This window comes from Leishmania martiniquensis, chromosome 6 (genome assembly GCF_017916325.1).
Source record: "Leishmania martiniquensis isolate LSCM1 chromosome 6, whole genome shotgun sequence".
NCBI lineage: Eukaryota > Euglenozoa > Kinetoplastea > Trypanosomatida > Trypanosomatidae > Leishmania > Leishmania martiniquensis.
The window spans coordinates 319,726-343,114 of NC_090141.1; the positions used below are offsets into that span (position 1 = coordinate 319,726).

The 23,389-nt window shown below is 64.6% G+C and overlaps 3 protein-coding genes across 3 annotated transcripts; all 3 read left to right on the top strand.

Annotated features, from left to right (window-relative positions):
* Positions 1–1,209: 1,209 nt before the first annotated feature.
* LSCM1_07993 (uncharacterized protein) lies at positions 1,210–11,307 on the top strand (the record flags this gene model as incomplete). Its single annotated transcript, XM_067325340.1, has 1 exon — positions 1,210–11,307. One exon carries the CDS (start codon positions 1,210–1,212, stop codon positions 11,305–11,307), a length of 10,098 nt encoding a protein of 3,365 aa, XP_067181196.1.
* A 1,244-nt stretch (positions 11,308–12,551) lies between these two features.
* Positions 12,552–14,126, top strand: LSCM1_07994 (uncharacterized protein; the record flags this gene model as incomplete). The annotated part of the gene is made up of 1 exon (XM_067325341.1): positions 12,552–14,126. The coding sequence occupies one exon, from the start codon at positions 12,552–12,554 to the stop codon at positions 14,124–14,126; it is 1,575 nt and encodes a 524-aa protein (XP_067181197.1).
* A 1,884-nt stretch (positions 14,127–16,010) lies between these two features.
* LSCM1_07995 (uncharacterized protein) lies at positions 16,011–17,324 on the top strand (the record flags this gene model as incomplete). The annotated part of the gene is made up of 1 exon (XM_067325342.1): positions 16,011–17,324. One exon carries the CDS (start codon positions 16,011–16,013, stop codon positions 17,322–17,324), a length of 1,314 nt encoding a protein of 437 aa, XP_067181198.1.
* Positions 17,325–23,389: the final 6,065 nt, after the last annotated feature.

Below are 23,389 nucleotides of genomic sequence, written 5' to 3' on the forward strand. Positions count from 1 at the left end.
CCTTCCACCCTTAGTTGCCTGATGGCTCACGCGCATCATGCATGACGATCATGGACGTGCGCACGATTGCCCGTGTGCGTGGAAAGACTATACAGCTCACTATCTCCTTCCTCTCTCAACGCTGCTCCCATCTTGACCTCCCTCCCTCTCTCTCGGCCTCTCCTCACGCATCTACTGCCTCCACCGATCATGACCACGCACATCCCCCCCTCCCCCTCCTCTGTGCTCGCTGTGCGCGTGCGTGTCTTGGGGGGGGGGCGGGCGTGGGTCGGGACGCGCGTCTGCACCGACAGCCCAACCCCCCAAGCGGACACAGGTCCGCTTCTTCGACCACTTTAGACGCTAACGAGCGAAGCACAACGCGCGCGCACCCGAAACGATTCTTTTTTTTGGAAGCCCTCACACACACACAGACTCCCGCTCACACGGACGGACGGGCGGGCGGGCGCGCTCGGATTTCGGTTGGGCTGAGGTTTGCAGTCCTTCCGTTGGAGTGCGCCTGCGCTGTGTCAAACGTTGCGCGCTGCGCGCGTGTATGCTCTCCACTTCGCGCTCTTCTCTCTCCACCACCATCACTATTACCACCACCAGGTCCGTGTGCGCATTCGCACTCAAACACTGCCAGCAACCTATTCTACCCTCCACGCGTTACGGTACATCCCCCCACCCCGTCCCGTCCCGTCCAGCCCAGGGGCGAGTGACCAGTGCCCTCCCCTCCCCTCCTCTCCACAGGTGTCACGAGTCCCGCCGACCCTCTCCCCATACGCTTCACACTTCCGCCACTTGTGGCAGCCCACGAGAACAAAGGCGCATCCGCACACACACACACACACTGTCCTCCCCTTCACCCTGTCTTCACTACTGCTTGGCAAGGCTCTAGCGGCGACCGCAGCACACGAGGGGAGGGGTGGGAGGAGGTGCGACCCTCCTTCATCTTGACAGTTGGTCAACAGGGAGCGAAAGGCAGAGCGCGCTGGTGTGCGCCTCTGTCTGCGCATGTGCGGCGGCAGAAGGGCGACATTGGGCCAGTGAGACGAGAAGCCGACGCTTGGGGCGCTCTCTGTGGAGGCACATCGAAGACAGGGGCTCGCTGATTGAGGACAACCACAGCCGAAGAGGCGGAGGCGGCGGCAGCAGCGAGGACAAAGCCCCCCCTCCCCACCCATCAAGCCTCTTTTTATCTCCTCTACACAGGTCTTTGCCTTCATCATGGCTGCGGCATCCGTCCTGTCGGCACCCGCGGGTACACCTTCCTCTCTCACGCGACTGAGGACATGTCTGGCCATCGGCTGCGGAGCGGGGCTTCTCCTCTACGCCGGCGTTGCTCTGCGACGCTGCCTCGCCTGCCCACGACCACCGCCGCAACCGACATGCCCGATGGCAGACAATACCATAGCGCTACTGCGCGATCTGCATGACGGTCCGTTTCGATTCGGCGACCCCACTCCCTTTGCTGTAGCCGCGCGGGAGGAAGCGACGCGGCGCATTCGTCGTCAGCAGCGGGAGCGCCGCCGGTTGCGCCGGCGCATGCGGTCGCAGTTGTACCGCGCGAAGAGTTACCACTTGCCGTCGTGGCCTGCTGCGAAAGCAGCTGCGGGAGCCTTGGCGCCTGTCAGCAGCGTACTCGAGCCCGCCAGCCAACAAGGTACTCTTTCAGTGAGCGCGAGCCCAGCAGCGCGGCGAGGCCCGCCGCCGCAGGAGGGGCATGCTCCCAACAGCAGGTGCACCCGCAGCGACGCAGCTACCGCAGATGCGGCGAGAGATCGACGCCGCTGCGCCGCGGCACTCTCTGTGACGGACGGCGGACTGCGCTCCACCAACTCCATGACCTCGTTCTGCGCCGTCGAGTACGACGCCGATGACGACCGACGCCAGCCCGATGGCTACCTTGAGCACGCGTTCGACACCGTCGGGCAACTGGCACCAGCGAGCGACGATGCCCGAAAGATGACCTCGGGCGAAGCATCGCCGACCTCATCGTCGCCGACGAGCCGCACTTATGACTCGGTGTACACGTATTCGATGAGTTCCAGTTCAAGCACCACCAGCGGCAGCAGCTACGGCTCGCACCTCAGCGCCCCATCGCTCACGCGATGCGTAACGTCTTCGGCAGGATCGCAGGATGGCGGGTCGTCGCTGCTGGCCATGACGACTGGCTCTGCAACGAGCCCAGACGGAGTCGCATGGGTGAAGATCACGCTCGATGGCAGGGGCGTCAGCGGTGGCGGCCTTACCAGCGCACACGACGCAGCACCGCCGCCACCACCCAGTCAACATCACAGCTACCATCCACCGTCGAAGGACGCCGGCGGGAGCTGCGGCAACCTGTCGCCGCACATGGTCTCCACATCCTTTTCCAACCCACAGCTCTCTTCGTACCCGCACTCGATGACCAGCGCGACGGCTGCGCAAGGGACCCGCCGCCCGGCTCAGCAGCTGTGTGGCGGCACCTCGTCGTCGTTTATCAGCATTCGCGCGAGTGCCGGAGTGCCGCAGCCGGGCGTCAGCACGGCATTCTCGTCGACCTTCAGCGGCGATGGCAGCCGCTCCCCTGACGCATCCTACGCGACCGCCTCTGCCCCCACCGCCGGGCCTGTGCCATCGCTGCCGCTCAGCGGGCGAGGCGGCGGGGGGGAGGATGAGGAGCCGTGCCGGTACGCCGCGTCCGCCCTCATGTACGGTCCGCCGCTGTTCGCAACGGAGATGGACGTCACGGGCGCACTGGCGGAGCTGCGCAGCTCCACGTGTGGCAGCGGGGAGCGGCAGAGCAACGGCTGCATCGGTGCCGGCGCCTGCGGCACAGCAAACACGGCCCCTCCTCCCAACGCAAACGCCACCGTCGCCGGCACCGATGGCGGCATCAAGGCGCTCCTAAGCTCCTCGATCAACGCCACATCTTTCCAGCAGCAGCCACAGCCGCCAACCCATCACCATCACTCCCGGGGCCACTCACGAGGTCAGGGCCACTTTTTGGTAACATCGACGAACACAGCCAGCGGAAGTGCGGTGCTCCCCACGTGCGGTCGACATGCCGTACACCACCAGGGCAGTGGCAGTGGCTACAATGGCGCTCCCCCACATGCCAGCGGACGGCGCAGCACCAACGGGTCGCCGGCAAGCTCGCAGTGGCTGCCTGAAGCATTACCGACTCTGCAACTTGGCTGCTACTGCGACGGTGCGCCTCGCGGTTGGGGCATGTGGGGCAGCGAGGGCGCATCCGGCGAGAGCACCGTCATCGCCGCCAACGCCTCCTTCACCCACGCCCCCACCGAGACGCCCATTTCCCAAGCGTCGTCGGCTCTGCGCCGCTCCATTACGGCCACCGGCCCCACGGCTCACTCATCAGGGCGCGGCAACGCCAACAGCAACTTGAATCACTCCTTCCGCTCTGCGAACCCCGCGCTGCGCCACCGCGGTGGCGGGCGGCTGCGCCGGTGGGTGCGCAGATGCCGTCGACAGGTGCGCCGTCGCGTAACCGCGAGGTGCGCGGCCGTCAGGTTATGCGTGATGCACATATGGCTTGCGGTGCGGCGCGGCGCGCGTGCGCTCAGCGGTGCGTGCGCGAGGGGATACTGCAGGGGAACTCGTCAGTGGCGTGATGGAGCCTCTGCGGCGTCTGCCAAGGTCCTGGCGGCTTTGCGTCGACTACCGTGGTTCTCAGTGACCCCTAGCGCGACGGCAGCTGTCGACGGCAGCTGTGCCGTGGCTGCTGTGGTGCCGTCAAGTGAAGCGGCCAAGAGGCGGTCAGGACATGCCTCCCCGGGTGCCGACACGACAGCGGAGGCGGAGGCGGAGGAGGCCAAGCGTGGCGGTCTTTTGGCGACGGACACGGCGGACGAGGCCATCGACAAAATTGTGCAGCTGCTGGAGCCGACGCCCGGGCGGGTACCCACGGTGGTGGTCATTCGGGCCCCGCTCGGCTATGACGTGTCGACGGATGCGGCGAGCCTCTGGAAGGCGCTTCACCTCGACAGTACCTCATCCGAAGAGGGCCTCATCGACATTGTCATCATGGAGGAGCTCAAGACAGGTCCACTGCCACCAGCCCAGGTCAAGGCAGCGGCCACGGCGGCAGGGCCCTCGTCACAGGCGGCCAGCGGCCCCGAGAAGCCGGCGACGTCATGTCTACCGCAGCAGCCACAGCCACAGGGGCCCTTCACATCTGTTGCTGCTGCCGCGACAGCAACAGCGAGGGCACCGGCACAGCTGCGCATTTCGTTCGAGGTGTACCCGGCGCACCTCTTCTACTCCTTTGTCATTCGCGCGGCGGTACTACAGGAGAAGGACTGGGCGCTGCGACGCGCAGCTGCCGAGCTGTTTGGCGGCTCCGCTGAGGTGACGGACGGTGGCGGGGGTCTCGGCGCGAGCACCGCGGCCACCGGCACCGCCGGAGGGGTCCCGGCGGGGGGGTCGCCGCTGTCCTTCACCTTTGGCGCCACGGCGCCGTCGGGGGAGTGTAGCAGCGGCAGCTGCAGCAGCGCCATGACCTCTCACCCCTCACACGGCACAGCCGCGGGGGCCGGCAGCGGCGTCGGCTTTGAGAACTTCTGTCTCTCGCCGTTGTCGCCGGGACACTTCTGTCGAGCTCAGGTTTTCCTCAAACCGACGGCACCAGCACCGCACGCGGGCCTCGCCGGTGGGGCTGGCGTGGGCGCTGCCGGTGTGTCCTCTGGAACCGCAGGTGATGCATCCGCGTCGCCTGTGAAGTCGCCAGCGTCTGTGCTATCCCCTGTAACCGCGGCGACGGCATCACCCCAAGTCGTGGTGCGGCTTTCGGAGAGCTACAGCTTTCCAGCGCTGCCACCACAGATGGTGATGTCACCACTGCTGGGATCGCAGTCCCGGTTAGGGGCGCCGCTTGGTGCGCTTCCAGCGGGCTTGAACAGCTCCGTATACGGAGGGGGTGGCGGCGCGCTCGCCGGTGCCGGCTCTGCCACTGGCGCCAGTGGCTCAACCGTTGTCGGAGCAGCAGCGGCGCCTGGCCCCGCGCGTCGCATCATCTCCGACAACGAGCTACTATTCTACATCCACGTGCTGCGTACGACTGTTGGCGATGGCGTCGCCACCACAGCGCTGCCGTCGAGCCAAGACTCGGAGGCATGCGATGACAACGCTGGCAAGGAGAGCACGGATGCAGCGCCCACAAACGTGCAGCGGGGCCCCGGGACTGCTGCGAACCGGAGTTTGCCGGCGCCGAATGGCACCAGCGACGCGGACCCAATCGATCGCAGCATCTCGGACGTTGAGGAGGACAGCGGCGACGACAGCGAGGATCCCACCTTGCTGGATTTACGGCAGCGCGAGATTGAGCCGCAGGTACTGCTGCGCTATCGCTTTCGCGTGTTCCAGCAAGGCAGTCGCTCACGCAAGGCCCTCGATGCCGCTGTCCTGTACACGCAGGACCACGTGGAGCAATGGCACGAGGAGGCCAAAGCAATGCTGCAGGCTCTACCGGCCACGGCGAGCTATCAGGCGCACTCTTCACTCTCTACGCCATCGCTGCAGGTCAAGGGCAGCAGCCCTGCACTTCGGTCACCCGAGAGCGTGGGGTGGATGGCGCCGTTTGGCGGGGGTGGCGACGCGCCGACGGGCACTGCCTCAGCCCGCCCGCCGCGTCGTTCCTGTCCGCGACCGGCGGGGTTGCCGTTGCTTTCTCTTCGCGCCGAAGCGCTGGCGAGCACGCCAGAGCTCGACCAGGTAGACTGCCGCACCCCCGCTGTGAACTGTGGGTCAGTGCAGCTGCCCGCGTGGGCGATGGAGGTGCTCGTCCGGCGGGAGAGCATGCGCGAGACGCTGGTGCGCGACCTCAAAGAGAAGGCCTTCCGCGTGTGTGCCATTCCGCTTCCAGACATGCGGGTGCACTGCATCTTGCCACCGGCGGTGCCGCGCTATGCCACCGCCCACGCGCGCGGCTTTCCTCTAAGTCGAACGTTCGCTGAGGAGGTTCTCTCGCAGCAGCGCGCACTTCAGTTCATCTTGCTGCAGCGCGAGCAGGAGAACCAACGCATCATCGCGGCGCGCATCCGTCACGAGCAGCGCCGACAGGAGCGCCGGGAGCGGAAGCGGCGGGAGCGCCGCGCTCGCGAGGAGGCGTGGAGGCGGGCGCAGCAAGAGCGACAGCAGCGCAAGAATCCACCACAGAAGCGGAACGTGACCTCCGCGCCGCGCGAGTCGGGCGAGAGGTTGAAGGAGTGGTTGGCGGGGACGATGAATCCGGCGACCCTCGTCTCACGCGTCACGTCCATGATAAAGCACGTCAGTGCAGGGAACACCGGTGGCGGCGAACGTGAGGTCGGCAGCGTGTGCACTCACGAGCCGCCTCAGTGTGGCGACAGCGTATGCAAGGCGTGCATGAAAGTCAGCGCGGCGTATCGCCAAGGGGCCGGGGCAGGACTGCCACTCGGTGCGTCAAGCGTGACTACGCCACCGCCACCGCAGTACCGGCACGGCTATCCGGCTGCCAACGGCAGCCTCTGCGGCGCCTCTTCGCCAGTTCAGCTTCATGGCGCCGCGCCAGAGTGCAGCATGCGAGACGACGCTGACGTTTCCCAAGAGGCGGGCCACCACGTTGGATGCGGTGAGGTGGCACTGAGCGACTCTGTCGGCAATGCGTTGCAGCAGAAGCGCTTGCGCGATGAGCCGAGCAGCCACGCTCAGGTGCACCTGGCGCTGCTGCCGGCGGAGAGGGACGTTGACATGGCCGTCGATGCCTCCTCTCGTAGTTGGCTGACGCCGAGGACGGCGGGGCTGAGCGACCCATCCTGCGCGGTAGCGGTGGGGTCGCACTCGAACGGGTGTGATGCGGGCGGCAGTGGTGACAGAGGCGCGTGTGCTTTGGCCGGGGCGCCGAGTCCTTCACCAACATCGCCGAGGCCGCATACCGTCACGGCGTCCATCATGCCACCAACGTTGCCGAACGGCATGCGGGCTTCGCCACCGCCGCAGTCGCATTGGCCGGCCTCGGGCAGCGGCAGCCCAAAAGGTCCGCCGCCGCCATCGCACCTGTCTCAGAGCGACCACAGTGGGGGCCGTGGCAGCGGCGGCGCCGCTCGACCAGTCTCTGTGACGTCTGCCAGCTCCGCCCGAAGCTCTCAATGGACCGCCGTGCACACGGCAACCAACGCAAACAGCTGCGTCACGCCACCGGCCCCCTCCGGGGGCGGCAGCCCCGAGATGCAAGCTAACTGTGGCGGCAACAGCAGTGTCAGCGCCTCCACCGCCGTGAGCCACGGCAGCCCGCAGATGACGCCTACCTCCGTCAGCTCGCCGCAGAACCACTTTGGTACCTTGTCGTCGACGGCACCGGCAATCGCTGTGATGACGTCATCGCCGGTGAGCCTGACTGGCAACACCACGCCGAGCACTTGCATTGCGGGTGCCACCGGGCTCCACTATCGCACCACCTCAACCCCGAACTGCAGCTTTCCATCGATGCCGCTGCCGCCACCTCCGCCGCCATTAGCCGAGCGCAGCTCGCCCTCTCCTCCGCCGCTTGTATCGGGCACCTCTTCGTCATCGTGCATCGTGCCGGTGCCAGATGCAGCGGCCGCGGCTCTCGCCACGACTTGCACTGCGAGCTTCGGCGCCTCCGCCGGGGACCATCACCACGCACGCAGTCCTTTGATGTCGCAGCAGTCGCACTCCCGCCAGTTGCACCGCTCGCTACAAAACCCGGCGCTGCCTGCCACTGCCACTTCGTTGCTCGACGTGGAGGATGCACTGCGCCTCAGCGCGAGTGGCAATGCGGTGCAGAGCGACACCAGCAGCCACCATCACCAGGAGTCACTGGCGCTGCCGGAGAACGGTGGAATGGCAAGCGCCTCGCCGACTCCAGCGCCGCTCGCGGTACCGAATAACAGTATGTACGGCACCTTCGATGCATACTACGGCCACAGCGTCGTGACGCCGCAGGCGGTGATGCTGCGCCAGCAGGCCCAGGCCGCGGCGGCCTCCATCGCATCCTCGTCCATGCGTGTGTCGACCCCACCGCGGCACCGAGCAGCCGAGAGCAGTTTTGTTATGTCTCCAGCCGCCATCACGCTCGCGGAAGAGAGGGGCACTCGAAAGGGTGGCCTGCACAAAGGCGACGGCGCTGGCGACCGTGACGGGAGATGGCCCACTGGTACGCGCAGTAACACAGCATCGCCACCGGCTGCAGGGACGCTGGCTGCTGCTGACGCAGCCGCACAGCAATGGCAGCCACCATCGCAGCAGCACTTGCAGGCCGTGCGCAGCGTACCGCGTCGAATCGCCTCAGGGCTCCTGCCGTATACGTACTCGGCCGACTCGGTGAGCAGCCTGTATGGCACAACGCACTATCCGCTCTACCAGTACCCAGACGACCCGGACGGCTTCGCAGCAGCCGGATACACTGGAGTCTCGCCACCCACGGCGGCGATGGGCAGTGGCGGCGGCGGCGCCTCCGCAACCGCACTGGCTGGGTTCAGCCACACCGGTGCACCGGGCCTTTACGCCTACAACCCTGCTGGCTACAGCGGCAACCACCTTTTCGGGGCAAGTGCTACTGGCCTGCTGCAGGCCAGCACACCTGCTGGTAACTCCACCGCGCTAAGCTGTGGCGGTGTTGGGGGCGACCGGCGCCCAGGGAGCAGCGTTGGCGGGGTTGGCCGAGTGGAGAACCGGAACTCGCTTTCGCAATCGCCGCGCGCGATGGACTCGCCGATGGAGGTGAACGCCGGCCCAACGGCCCCACGATCGCTGCCACCTGTGCAGGACACGCTCATGAACCGCCTGAAGCAGTACAATAAGCTTCTCTCTGACCTCCTCGGTGTCGCAGGCGGCCCGATGCGCAGCGGCATCTCCTTCTATTACACCTACGGCGATGCCACGGCACTGCTGTACAACGCGTCCATCCGGGTCCCCTGTGACGAGAACATTTTGGACCTACTAGACCACCACCAGTGGGTGAGAAAACAGCAGCTGTTGCACAGTGACGGCGGCGGCGGCGGCGCCTCCTCTGACTCTGGAGGCGCGGCAGACGGCAGAGTGCCCAGTGGTGAGAAGACAGTGACAGGCAACAGCAGCGGCTCCACCTTGTCCAGCTCAGGAGCCGACAGAAGTAGCGCCTCGCGTGTTCCAGCTAGCTTAGCCAGCATCGGAGCCTCCCCCCCTCCACCCCCGCCCTGCGGTAGCGGCAGCGCAGGTAGAAGGGACACGAATGCTGATCATGAGGGGGAGCGTGGCGGGTGTGAGGCCTTCTCTACAGCCTGCGACGCCGCTACCCCAGCCGCCGAAGACGAGGGCTGCTCGTACCTTGAATACGGCGATCTTGCCGGGCTGCAGGACACGATGGACACTCTGGAGGCGGAGCAGATGGAGGCGCAGAGGGCACGCAACACGCGCTTCTACTCTATCTTTGAACACCTGCATCACGTCTACCACGACATTGTGCTGGAGGCAGCGGGCAGCGGCAGTGCCGGCGCCAGCCCCGCCACGCCCGCAGCTGCGACCGGCTCACTCAACGTAGGGCTCACTGGAGGGGTCGGCATGGAGTACTTCTCTTCCACCGCGGCCGCAGCTGGCACGGCTGGCGCAGAGCGGCACACGGTGTCTCCACACGGCATTGCCCTCGCGACGTTGCCAGGCTCAGGCACCCCGCGGTCTGGCGTACTGCTCGGTGGGAAGGGGGCGGCGGACGCCACCCACCTGCCACGCGGCTGTCAGCGGCTATGGAGTCGCGTGTGCGCCCTGGTGGCATGGGCGGGCTCCCTAGTCGGCTTCGCGCGTCAGTCGCTTGGCGACTCGATAGCCGCTGGCGTCGCCACCGACGCTGGTGGCGTGGGTACGTGCTGGTCCTCATCGCAGCGCACCGCTGACGGTGCGCGGTGCGCATTCGATCCGGCTAAACTCGCGGCGTACTTCCCGGGTGAGCGCATCGTCACCTTCGGGAGTGAGTGGTGCCTCGCCTCGCGGCTCGACTTGCTGAATGGGCACTTCGGGCTGTCACCTCTGCAGGTGTGGATGGCGGCGCGGTACTCGCGCCGCTTCGCTGGTGAGGTGTACCTAATGGATGTGGTTGCAGCGGGCAGCGACCCGTACTACCCGGCTGTGCGTGTGCTGGACGAGGTTGTAGCGCATGCAGTGCTGTACTACCACAACCACAGCCTGCGCGACTTTGTGGAGGACGTGGCAGCGGAGCTGGGACTCGTGTACGTTCCGCAGACGCAGTGGGGCAGGCGTGCGCTGGGGCTGCCAGATCAGGAGGCCGAGGTGCAGGAGCTGGATGGGCTGCTACATACCGCCACCCGGCGGCGGCAACGCGCGCAAGGCGGGCGCCCGCAGCGCTGCCGCTCTCGCGACGGGAGAGGAACCGCTTTCAGAAAGGGTTACGCGATGACGGCGGGCGGCTGCCAAGAACGGCACCGCTCTTCCAGCGCCCAGGCGGCGAGGGACAACAGCGCCACTACTCAGCGCAGTGGTAGCGGTGGCGGTGACGCCAGCGACTCTCTACCGGCGCTGCGGAGTCTTGCGAGCGACGGTGACCAGACACCGTCCATGGCAGCGGCGGCCGCCGCCACCACACGGCGCAGCCGCCCTCCACCTCTCCAGCAGCATTACCGTCCGCGGCGGCTAGACCGTGACCGCCTCGAAGATGAAATGGCCGAGCACAGGTGGAGGCTCCTGCAGGACAGGGACCAGGAGGAGGACGAGGAAGTTTTTTATGGCGCAACTGCTGCTGCCGCCGCGGGGCTCGGCGGTGGTGACATCATCGCGCCACACGTGTACGACTCCGTGCTGGAGCGTGAGGTGTATGACGAACGCATGCTGCTGCGCGAGTTGGACCACTTGAAAGATTTCCTCGTCGACAACCGCAACGTCTTGTCATCAGCGATGCTAACGACGGCCGGGTCGAACTCGCTCGAGGCCGTCTTTGGCGTCCCGGCGACCGTCTTTCCATTCTTGTTGTGCGCACGCGAGAGTGTGCCGTTCGTCGCCTCCATCTTCGAGTCTCTTTCGTATCACTACGGCTCTCTGACCTACGACAGTTTCTCCAAGTACACCTACGATGTCTACCACTGTGACCGGCCGGAGGTGCTGCGCCACACGCCACGCATGTTCCGCATGGTCAACAAGAGCCGCCGCGGCTGCATCACGTATGAGGAGCTGTGCCGATGGATGGCGCGGAAGCTCAGCTGCGGCAACAACATTCGACCCAACGGGCATCTGGTGGCGACGAGTATGTCCCTGCGACTGCCGCTCGCCCTCGTGGCTGAGTCGCGCGACGAGTGGGATGCGTACCGGTGCGCACTCAAGTCACTCTCCGACTGTGATGACGAGGAGTACTAAAGGCTTTCGGTGAGGGGCTTCGTGGGCGCCTTTGGAGACGCATCACGTGCTGACAGTGAGAGAGCGAATGGCGGGACTCAAAGGCGCCAGCCGCAGTGAAGGCGACTTGGCAGCAGTGGGTGTTTCTCATACCATCAACGACTGGCTGTGCGTGTGCCTGTGTCTGTGTGCGCAGCCTGCGCGGCGGGCGTATGCGTCTTACGGCATTGCTGCACTCTGCGCGGTGGTTGCGGCCACCCTCCCCTAAAAAAAAGGCATCCGAGAGTGGCCCGACAGTGCGGACGTGCTGCTTCACGATGCGACGCGGTGCTTTTTCGTCTTCCACTCCGGCCGCGGCCTGACATGCCACAAGGGACGAGGATGCGGACACAGATGGCTGTGCAGGAATTACCCTCCCCCCTCTTCACGTACGCACACATGTACACACACACGCACGCACACACGGTGCCTCTTCCCCTTATTACCTTCCCCCACCCCTGCGCTCGCCCACGCGCATCCATCTCCGCCCGATCTTTTTTTTTTTCAGGTGCGCTTCACCTCACCCCATCTCGCCCCATAACCTTCCTCGATTGCCTATGCGGACGCCTCGACTGAAGCGCTGCCGCGCGTTTTGGAAGCGGTGCGCCAGTTTATCGCATCGCATGCGGAGCCGCCCAACCTCAAAGTTGTCCGATGCAGGGGCACCTTCAGGGAGGGCAGGAAGAAAGCAAAGGCGCCTCGCCATGAAGAGGGGCGAGAAGCGCCTTTACGGTCTGTCGTGCGTCGGTGATGATGCAGCCAAAGGTTGAGTCCCCGCCCGAGGAGCGCCGCATCACCGTTGTTGCGCGAGCGTGCCCGCGCGCCAATGCAGGTTGCATTTTTTTTTCACGTTGGGCGCGCGTCTCATCCTCTTCGCTCATCTCTCCTCGCCTCTTCCGCCTTTTTTTTCTTCAGACTGCCTGCCAAACACGTGCAGCACGGGTACGCTGAACGAACACAAATCAGACGCATAGACTCCCCCCTCCGTCACCCCCTCCCCCCTTCCCCTCAAGGCGTCAGCGGCACCCACACCAGTGCCCACGTAGCGGAAGGTAAAGCGTACGCGGAGACGAAGACGTCACTCGGACCCCCCTTCTCTCTCTCCCCCCCACATACACATACACACACACACAGACTCGCAGACGGGCGCACTTCGTCCAACCTTCATAGACCACGCCACAGCACATTCCTCGTCTCTTTCCACTTCCCTTCAAGCCCAGTAAACCATGTCCAGGGCAGCTGCGCAGTTTAAGATACCAATGCCGCCAACGAAGGCAGACTTTGCCTTCCCCTCCTTGCGCGCCTTCTCCGTCATCGTTGCGACCGATGAGCAGCACGGCATCGGTGACGGCGACACGATCCCGTGGCGGGTGCCGGAGGACATGGCGTTCTTCAAAGAGAAAACGACGCTGCTGCGCAGCAAAAAAGCACCGACGGCGACGAGGCGCAACGCTGTTGTGATGGGCCGTAAGACGTGGGAAAGTGTACCAGCCAAGTTCCGGCCACTGAGCGGCCGGCTGAACGTGGTGCTGTCCTCGCGGGCCACCACCGACGAGCTTCTCGCGGCGCTGCCAGAGGGAAAGCAGGCGGCGGCGGCGGCGGCGCAGGAGTTGGTGGTGGTGAACGGCGGCCTCTCGGAGGCGCTCCGCCTCCTCGCCCGCCCGCAGTACTGCAGCACGATCGAGACGGTGTACTGCATCGGGGGCGCGCAGCTGTACGCAGACGCCATGAAGTCGCCTTGTATCGAGCATGTGCATCAGGTGCACGTGACCCGCATCTACACGACGGCGCCGGCGTGCACCCGCTTTTTCCCGTTTCCGCCTGCAAACGCCGCCGCCGCCGCCGCGTGGGACTTGGCTTCATCCCAGGGCCGCCGGAAGAGCGAGGCGAGCGGTGTCGAGTACGAAATCTGCACGTACGTGCCGCACAACGGTGAGGAGCGGCAGTACCTCGAGCTGATCGACCGCATCATGAAGACGGGAATCGTGAAGGAGGATCGCACTGGGGTGGGCACCATCAGCCTCTTCGGAGCTCAGATGCGGTTCTCCCTGCGCAACAACCGTCTGCCGCTCCTTACAACAAAGCGCGTCTTCTGGCGCGGCGTGTGCGAGGAGCTGCTGTGGTTCCTGCGCGGCGAGACGAACGCGCAGCTGCTGGCGGATAAGGGCATTCATATTTGGGACGGCAACGGCTCGCGCGAGTTTCTTGACAGCCGTGGGCTGACCGAGAATAAAGAGATGGACCTCGGCCCTGTCTACGGCTTCCAGTGGCGCCACTTCGGTGCAGAGTACAGAGGTTATGACGCAAACTATGACGGCGAGGGGGTGGACCAGATCCGCGCGATCGTAGACACAATCCGTTTGAACCCGGACGATCGGCGCCTCCTCTTTACCGCCTGGAACCCGCGCGCCCTGAAAGAGATGGCACTGCCGCCGTGCCACTTACTTGCTCAGTTCTATGTGAACTCAGAGGCGAAGGAGTTGTCCTGCATGGTGTACCAGCGCTCGTGCGATATGGGACTCGGCGTTCCCTTCAACGTCGCCTCCTACGCGCTACTCACCATCCTCATGGCGAAGGCGACAGGCTTGCGGCCTGGTGAGCTTGTGCACACCCTCGGCGACGCCCATGTGTACCGCAACCACGTCGATGCCCTCAAGGCGCAGCTCGAGCGAGTCCCTAACGCGTTCCCCACGCTCATCTTCCGGAGGGAGCGCGAGTTCCTCGAGGACTACGAGTCGACGGACATGGAGGTGATAGATTACGTGCCACACCCGCCCATCAAGATGGAGATGGCCGTTTAGAAAGAGAGTGGGGTGGGGGGAGCGGCAGGGCGCCCGCCATAAGACCTCGACGCATCTGTTCTCCTCCCCCTCCCACTGCTTTCTCATCGCGGGACGAACGCCTGCGCGCGGACGCGTGAGTAATCGTGCGAGCTGCCCTGCCGCTACAGGCGCGCTCTACCGCTAGCGCTCGCCAAGAAGTGTCTTGACGTCCCACACCGCATCCCAACACGTCGATTTTTTTTGTTTTTGGCTGTTGTTCACCTCTTTGCTGCGCTGCGCGTGAGCGATCCCTCTCGTAAGCTGGCGCGCCTCTGACTTTTCCAGGCTTAGGCGTGAGTCCATGGGGGCCGTCGCATTGGTTGCGGCGGGCCACTGAGTGTGAGACAGAGGGACGTAGGAGGAGGAGGAGTGAGGGAGGGAGGGCCTACGGGCGAGAGAACACTGGCTGAAATGCTGCACGCTGCCCCCCTCCCACAGCCAGAGATCGCTTCCTCCCCCTCTCTCCACCACCTATGTGCCTGCGTACGCGCCATCGCAGCGAGCAGACACCGCCACCGCCGTCTTCTCCAAGAGTGGAAGCGCATCTTTTTGCCCCTTTCCGGCGCCGCCTCGTCGCGTGCGCTTCTCCTCTTCGGATGTGGTTCGACGGTGCTGCACTTATTTTCAACGCACGCCTGCCCCCCTCTCCCCTCCCTCCCCATGCGCGCACTGCCTCTCCCCTTCTTCCCCCCCCAAGCACTTCACTGGTCGTCTTCTCTGTGTACCCGGGTGCGTGTACACACAGATAGGCTCATGAGAGAGGGCGACGAGTAAAGTGCTGGAAGTGGCGGTGACGGTGGCACCGGGGAGGGGGGACGATGCCTCGTGTGGGCGTGCGCGCATCTCTTTTCGGTATCGCTCGCCTGGAGCCTGTTGCGACCTCTTCTCTCTCTGTATTCGTCTCATATGAGGACGAGCGATCGCAATGACCGTACGCGCGAAACAAAGTCAGAGGACGCCGGCAGCATGACGCACTCCGGCCCCCCTTTCCCCTCTGCTCCTCTACTCGACTTCTGCTGCTCTCGTGGACGGCAGTGAGTGGAGTGGGGGCGAGGGAAGGCACCGGCTGGGCCGTGCATGCGTAAGGGCGTGTGTGTGTGGGTGGGTGGGTGTGGCGGGTGCACCTCAGGAGGACCTGCTTACACTAAAGGGAGACTCCAAGCAGAGGTGGTGCGACACAATGCACGCGGCGTTTGTGTGTGTGGGGCGCGCGCGCGTCTTGGCGATTACGCGACGCCGACCCCACGGACACCCCATCGTCTTTCTGGGCTGCTTCCCGGCGTCTCCTGCCTCTGTCCCCATCTACGCGTGCATCAAACGACGTCTTGTCGGCTCCCATTCCCCCCCTTCCCCCCTCCACCGCCATCTCCTACTCTTTTCTCGCCTTCCTTCGATGTGCTCACCCGTGCATCGCACCCTCTCGCTTTCACGGCGCTCGGCTTCGCTCATGGCAGCCGTGAAACTGCTCGCTGCTTTCGACCGTTATCGTGCTCGCTCCTGCCTCCCTTACCCCCTCCCTCCCAACACACACACACACACACACCTTCCTCGAGTGTTGCGTGTCTGCGCTTGGCCCTTTCTGCTCTTCCCCCTTTCCAGCACACATCAGTCGTTGCGCCTCGCTTCTCTTCAGCGGCAACACGCCGTCTCCTCTACGATTCCTTCGCACGGGTCGCCGCCTTGTCAAGACTCGCGACGCGTCTGCTCGGGCGATCCATGCCTTCACGCCGCTGGATCACACCGTCTCAGTAACCACCCTCGGCTGCAGCACCGCGCCTTTTTCGCGTCTGGCGATCGCCGGCCTACCCCGACGAGCTGCCCGGAAGCACTGCTCCGTCGCCTGCCGGCGGGCGCGCACACGCCATGCCGACAAAGAAGGCCTTCACCGGGGCCGCCAAGAAGACACCGAAGGCCGCAGCCGGTGGCTACTCGCGTACGCACCCTCAAGCAGACATCGGCTTCCTGCCGCCTGGCGCGAAGTATCCCTCTGTGGCCTTCTCTCACCTCCACGAACACCAGCCGCTGAATTCGGCCTCGAATAGCAAGCAGGGGGACCACCACCGCAGTGCAGACTTCGACTACCGCTTTGAGCAGCACATCTTCGTGCCGCCGCGGCTGCGTCGCGTGCCGACGGCGCTCGTCGAGGCTGTAAACGACTTCCACTACGCGATGATGAATGACCTGCCACGCAACGAGTTCTACTACAGCCTGCTGAAGAAGTACATCGTGCCTGGGGAGTCAGGCGTGCTCGAGATCGGTGCCGGGTCGGGCCTGCTGTCGATGATGGCAGCAAAGCTCGATGCAAAGTGGGTCGTGGCGGTGGAAGGGTCGGCTGAGATGGCGGCGCTGGCACGGTCGAACGTCGCAACGAACGGTCTACAGGACAAGATCAAGGTGCTGAACATGTTAAGCACGGAACTGACTCCGCGCGATCTTCCGGAACCACCCAGCATTCTTGTCTCCGAGATTTTTGGCACCCTCCTGCTGGGCGAAAGCGCGCTTGACTACATCGCGGATGCTCGCCAGCGCCTTCTTCGGCCAACAACGAAGATTTTGCCGCAGCACGGCGTGCAGTACGCCGTGCCCATCGAGTGCGAGACGCTGAAGCAGATCTGCGCTGTCTCGAGCTGGAACGGCATCGACCTTTCTCACGTCATGGCGCTGCAGGACACCACAAGCGTGGTCTTCACGAAGCAGTACGGCTTCCGCATGAGCTCCGTCCCCTTCCGCCGCCTCGCCGACCCGGTGCCGCTATTGACGATCGATTTCGCGCAGACGAAGCGCAGCACTTTCAAGAAAGTCTTCCCAGTGGAGGTGACGGCGACGGCGAGCGGGACAGCGCACGCGTGGCTCTTCTACTGGATCTCCACCGACGGCGAGGCGGTAATGTCGACTGCACCTGAGGACACCATTGACAACTTCCCGCGTGACATGCAGTGGGGCCAGGCGCTTCAGCTCATCGACGCGGGTAAGCATGCGCGCATGCCGACCGCGCTGCTGATGTCCACAGGTGAGCCCTACAGGTTCGAATGCGCGCTGTCGAGCGACCGCGTGGTCATGAGTCTCAGGTACACCGGCAGCGGCCGTGTCACCACGTCGCCGACGCCGGACGCCAACGAGGTGGAGAAGCGGAATGAAACGGAAAGTGAGCGAGAGCAGCAGCAGCAGGGTCTTTGACAAATGGTCGCGCTGATACAAGGTGGCGGCTTTAAGCATATCTAAACCGCATGCACACGAGTGTATGCGTGGCCAATGTGCCTTTAACGCCTCTCCTCCCTCCTCTTTGCATACCCGCACTCGCCGGTTTTAAGAATCTCAGTAATGCCCTCCCCCTCCCCCACCACACTCACGCACACACACAAACTTCGAGCATTCCTAAGCAAGGCGAGGGGGACTCGTCAAAGTGTGCAGCACTGAGAGAGGGGGGCGCCGGGGGAGTGAACGGGGGGAAGGGGGGGTGGCGAGTGGTGGCGGCAGCGCAGTGGGCGTGGCGCATATGCGCTCGCGTGCCTCCGAAGCAGTCTTCCGTAGCCATACCCCCATCCCCCTTTTTCCGTTTCGCTTTCCTCCTCGCCAATGCACCGCTGCAGTGCGTCTCCCTCCTCCCCTCCCTTCTCCGCCCTCTGACACTTCAGAGAAGACGTGGACAGGGCGCGTGATGCACTTTGGCGGCTCCGCCTGTTGGCGAGGGATTGGGGGTCGGCGCGTCCCATCAGCGGAGGCATCGCCGCATTGGCGGCGGTCTGCACGGGAAGGGACCGACTTTCATGGTACGCTGCTCTGTGCCATCTCTGGGGGGCGGTACACCGACCCGAACGACATCATATCACATCACCCCCCGCCCGCCCGCGTCTCTCTTTTTCTTCAGGCGCGAATGCGGACTCTGTGGCCGCAGGTGCACTCGACTCGGGCGCTGTCGTACACAATAGTTGGTTACCCCCCTCCCCCACATGCATACATACACACATATCCGCTGCGCTTCGCCGTCGCAGCATCCACTCTGCACTGCAGACAAGACGAGCCCTCCACCTTCCCATTTCCCTTCCTCAGCCCGTCCTCTGCATTCACCGCGGCGCGTCCAGTGGGTGGGGTGAGCGAGGAGAACGAGAGATAGTGCGGCCACCGTGAGCATCTTTCGCGCTCCCCTCGTTCCCCCCTCCTCCTCCACCTGTGTCCCTCTTTCGGCCCCGGGTCTCATCACGACCCAGCCATGACCTGTACGCCCTCACACACGCAGAGAGGGAGAGCATGCGGCTTGTGTCCCTTTCTGTTTCTCCGAGGCGGCGAATCAGCCCCCCCTCCACCCCCCGCACGCTACCGATCTTCCGCGTCCCTCCTGTGCTGCTCCCAGTGCGTTCACGTCTCTCTTTACACACTTGTACGCATACGTGTGTGGGACAGGTGTGTTTCTCGCGTCGGCGCAAGTAGGGCTTGGGATGGGGAGGAGTCGTCGAGGACATCAGCGGCGCTCTTTGTCCCTGTCAGGCGACTCTCCGCTGCATTGCTTTCGCCTAAGCGAATACGCCTCATCTCAGATCTGTCGAGGAGCGCTTACTGTCTCAGATGCTCCCCTTCAGTCGGCGGCAATGGTGCGATCCGCCGACACGCAGTGCTGCATCTCCGTCTCTACCATCTGCGTGCCGATGTACCTCTCTCCTTCCACGATCTCCCATCTCGCCACACGGCACGATCACCAGGGAGAGAGGGGTAGTGGTGGTGGTGGCGGGAATGAGCGTGTGATCTGATTGGCAACCAAGGGCCGACGGCTCTTGCCCTCGCCACCTCGAGCTCCAGCCGTCACCAATATCCTGCTTCGATTCACAGCTCCTGTGTTCAGCGAGCATCTAAATCGAAGCGCGCCTCCACGTCATCTCGGCTCGACTGCGCCAAGGCGTAGCACTGCCCCTCTCTCCCGCCACTTCCATCTCTCGGCGCTCCCTCTCGAACTCTGGCCATGCTGAGGCCTCCCCCCTCCTCCGCAGCACCTCTGCATGCACCCGAAGCGTCCCGCCGTTACCTTAGCAAGCGCAGGCTCCACTGAGGGCGAATGCCTGCGCTTCTCACGACACGCCTCTCGCGCGTTCACCCCGCCGTGGCGCCTCGGCGCATGGACGATGGGCTGCTGCCCACAGGAGCACTGCATAGGCAACCAGACGTGTTGCTGCCCCCTTCCTCGGCGCGGCGGCGGGTGTGCGTGCGTGTGAGCGCAGGGACACGGCGACGTTGAAACTGCCCCCTCCCCGGCACTTATCACCGCGCTCTTCCTCTGCCTCCCCCCTCTCTCTCGTTCCGTTTGCCGTGCCGCACGCAGCGCTCTGCCTCTCACTCATTTTGCTCTGCGCCTACAGCCCATCTGTGAACTGCGTCGGTTCCGCCGCCCCCTCCCCCTCCCCGTCTCCCTCTGTGTCTCTCCCAGCCTCTCTCCCCCTCCGCCGCCGTGCACGCGCCGTCACGCAGCCCGTCAATCGGCAGCATGCGCGCCACGAGGAAGGGGATGCTGGCGCGGTGCACGGCGCCGCTGCGCACGGGGAAGTCGGCAGACTCGGGCGTGTTCTTTGGGGCGTCGATGCCCGCGGTGCAGTGCGAAGCTGGCCTGTCGTTCGGCCTGACGGAGCAGCAGCTGCGGTATCAGGAGACGGCGCGCAGCTTTGCCGCGGAGACGATGATCCCTGTGGCGGCGGAGTATGACAGGTCGATGAAGTACCCGCATGATGTGTACAAGCAGGCGTGGGAGCTTGGGTTGACGAACATGCACATCCCCGAGAAGTACGGCGGCCTCGGCGCCAGCGTTGTGGACGGCTTGGTTGTGCAGGAGGAGCTCGCCTACGCGTGCTCGGGCATGGCGACTGCGTTCGAGGGCAACAGCCTCGCCGAGGCCCCGCTGCTCATCGCCGGCACGGACGCGCAGAAGAGGAAGTACCTCTGCCGTATGGTGGAGGAGCCGCTGCTGGCTGCGTACTGCGTGACGGAGCCGACGGGCGGGTCGGACGTGGCCGGGATGAGGACGGTGGCGAGGAAGGAGGGCGACAAGTGGGTCATCAACGGGTCGAAGATGTGGATCACGAACGGCGGCGTGGCGAGCTGGTACTTTGTGCTGGCGCGCAGCGAGGGCGGCTACACCGGCTTCATCGTCGACGCCGACGCGCCGGGCGTGACGCGTGGGGAGAAGGAGGTGATGCTGGGCCAGCGGTGCAGCGACACGCGCGGCATCACGTTCGAGAACGTGCTGGTGCCGGAGGAGAACGTGGTGGGCGAGGCGGGCAAGGGCTTCCAGGTTGCCATGAAGGTGTTCGACCTGACGCGTTCCTCGGTCGCCATCAGCGCCGTCGGGCTGGCCCGCCGCGCCACGGACGAGGCGACGAAGTACGCCCGCGAGCGCGTGACGATGGGCAAGCCGATCGCGCAGCATCAGGCCATCGCGTTCATGCTGGCGGAGATGGCGGCTGGCGTGGAGGCGTGCCGGCTCATAACGTACCGCGCTGGCTGGGATACGGACCAGGGCCGCCGCAACACGTACTACGCCTCATGCGCCAAGATGATGGCGGCCGACCTTGCAGAGAAGTGCTCGACGAACGCGGTGCAGATCCTCGGTGGCAACGGCTACAACACCGGCTACCCGGTGGAGAAGCTGTACCGTGACTGCAAGATCTTCTCCATCTACGAGGGAACGACGCAGATCCAGCACACCATCATCAGCCGCTACGTGACGGGGATGCGGTGCTGAATGCGGCCCGGCGCGTCGGGAGGCGCGCGTGCGTGGGCACCGTGTGCGCAACGCCACAGGTGTGCGCTGTCGTGTATCTGTGCGGCAGCGCAGCGCTCCCATGAGAGCGCTTCATGTGCTCAGGTGCCCGCCTCGACTGCGTGTCGCATCTGCTGCATTTTATTAGAGGCACATCCTCACACACCCTCAGACACACACACACACACTTATATATACACAGATGCTGTAGGCTAACGGGGTAGCCGTAGCGCCGGATCGCCTATTCGAGAGGTGGAGTTAGCGGTGCGAGGCAGTCGCATGGCGGCGTGCGGGGCGCCCAGCTGGCTGTAGGTGACCGAAAGAGGTGTGAACGATGGCAGCGGTCGCCGTCGCTGGGGCGTCGCCAGGTATGTGGTAAGCAGCGTTCGCGTACAGCAGAGCCTCACCGGAAGCCGTCCTTCCTCTTACGCGTGCTGAGGGAGTGCTGCATGGGCGTGGGTGCTGAGTTCGGTTTGGTATGGTCAAGGTTTGTGTCCGCCTGGAACGCGGCACTGCTGACAGCAGCGCGTAGACTGGCGCGCGGGAGTGGAGCGAACGAAGGGAAAGAGGGGTGGGGTGAGCGAGTGCCCGTGTCGATGGGCACACAGTGTGTGTGTTGTGTGCGCCGCCCCTCCCATTGGTTATATATATATATATAATTTTATCTCGAAAGGACTCCGCGGATGGCATCCTTGCCCATCGGCGCCGAGGGCGTCTGCGTGTAATCGAAGTCACTCGTGCGCCTGATCTGTGCCCGCTCCTGAACGGTGTACACCGGTGCTATTACTATTTTCGCTAGCTGTGCTGCTTGTCACTAGTTGTGACCCACGTGCATCCACTGCACGCGTAGACACCGCTTCGCTGCTCTGGCTTCTCTCTCGGTCATTCGATGTCAACTCGTTCTTTAAGTGTCTTACGTCCCCCTCCCCCCGCCCTCCCCTCCCAGAAAGGTAAGTGCACTCTGCTCTTCTTCCCCCCTTTCCCCCCTTTTTTGGCTGCTGACGCCGATCTGTACAGTTACGCTGGTGTCTGTGGGCCGCCGTGCTCGCGCGTCCGGGCGCGCCGTATGCGCAACCGCTCCTTTCTGTCGGAATGCGGTGGCGAAATGGACGCGGTGCTGCGCCTCCTCATCGGTTGACGTTGCCGGTCAAGCGCCCACATGAGGGGAGTCTGCCACAGCTGTGGGCCTCAGGAGGGCAAAGGGGCCGCGCTTTGCCTAGACAGCGAACGACCTTCGCAGGGGAACCGGGGCGAGAGCGGCAGGCTGCGGAGGAGACGCGCGTGGGCACGGGTAGGGGAGTGCATCGGCCGCATGTCTGCACCGCATCCACGTACGTGTGCTCTCCCCTCCCCCTCCCCCTTTTTTCGCTCACGCGATTCGCTTCCTCACGCCATTGGGCATCGCTGGCGCCGCTCCATCGCTCCCCCCGTCGTCCCCCTCTCCGTCGCTGGCGAAGGAGGAGGATGGCGGGACGTCACCGGGGGAGGGGCGGGTGGGTAGGAGGGCAAGAGAGAGGAGAGAGAAGGGGGAAGTGGATAACAGCCCGAGGCAACGTGAGGCGATCGCCGCTGGTGTCATGAGCGCGTGTGCACGCTATCGCAACAACGCAACCGAAGAAGAGCCACAGGCCTGGGCGCGTGTGGCGAACAGGCCGGTAGGTTAGCTTCGTTTAGGCATTCGTGGCACTCTCTGTCTTCGTACGCTGTGGTGGGACGGTGCCCTAAGGAGACAGCAGTGACGACGCGCCCCCTTCCCCTCCCTTTTTTTTCCACTTGCGCTGATGCCTCTGTCCGTGGCTTCGGAGGAAGGCCTGCCCCTCCATCCGCTCCCCTTCGTGGCGCCCCCAGCTCGCGAGGCGTGAGGCTGGAGGGGCAGCCGGCGCCACGTCCCTCGTCCGCTGCACCACTGGCGCGGTCTCTTCCTGTCGCCGATGGCTCCGGTGTAGCGCGCTCTCCGCCCCTCTTCAACGTGTGCCTCTCTGTCTCCCTTTCTCTTTGCCTCCCCGTCTTTCTGTCGCTGTCGCCCTCTCACTTTGACACACACACGCACGCACGCACATGCCGGGGAAGGGCGGGTGCGACGTTCGTCTGTTCGTGTCGGCCACCCCTGCAGCGTGTGTGTCAGTGTCCTTATCCCTCCCCCTCCCCCTCCACACGCCCGCATTCCTCTTAACAGCTCTCCTTTGACCTCTGTCCCCACCGAAGCGCTCTGCACATCGCTGAAGGTGTCACCTCCTCTTTACCGTCGCACCTTTTGCCCCGTCTTGCCCCCCCTCCTCTGCCTCACCTGACGACATTCCCATCAAGGCAGTGCACGTGCAGGTCGAAAGGGGCGGGGACGGAAGCGCTGGCTGTGCTGGGGCGCGGCACTCCCGTCACCTCACTGCTCTTCACCGCGTGCGCCGATACCGCCGGAGGCGCTGCGACTTCCAGCTTTTTTTTTTCGTGACTGTCCTTCCCTCAGCCGACCTTCAGGGCAACGGCAGCAGCGGCGTCATGG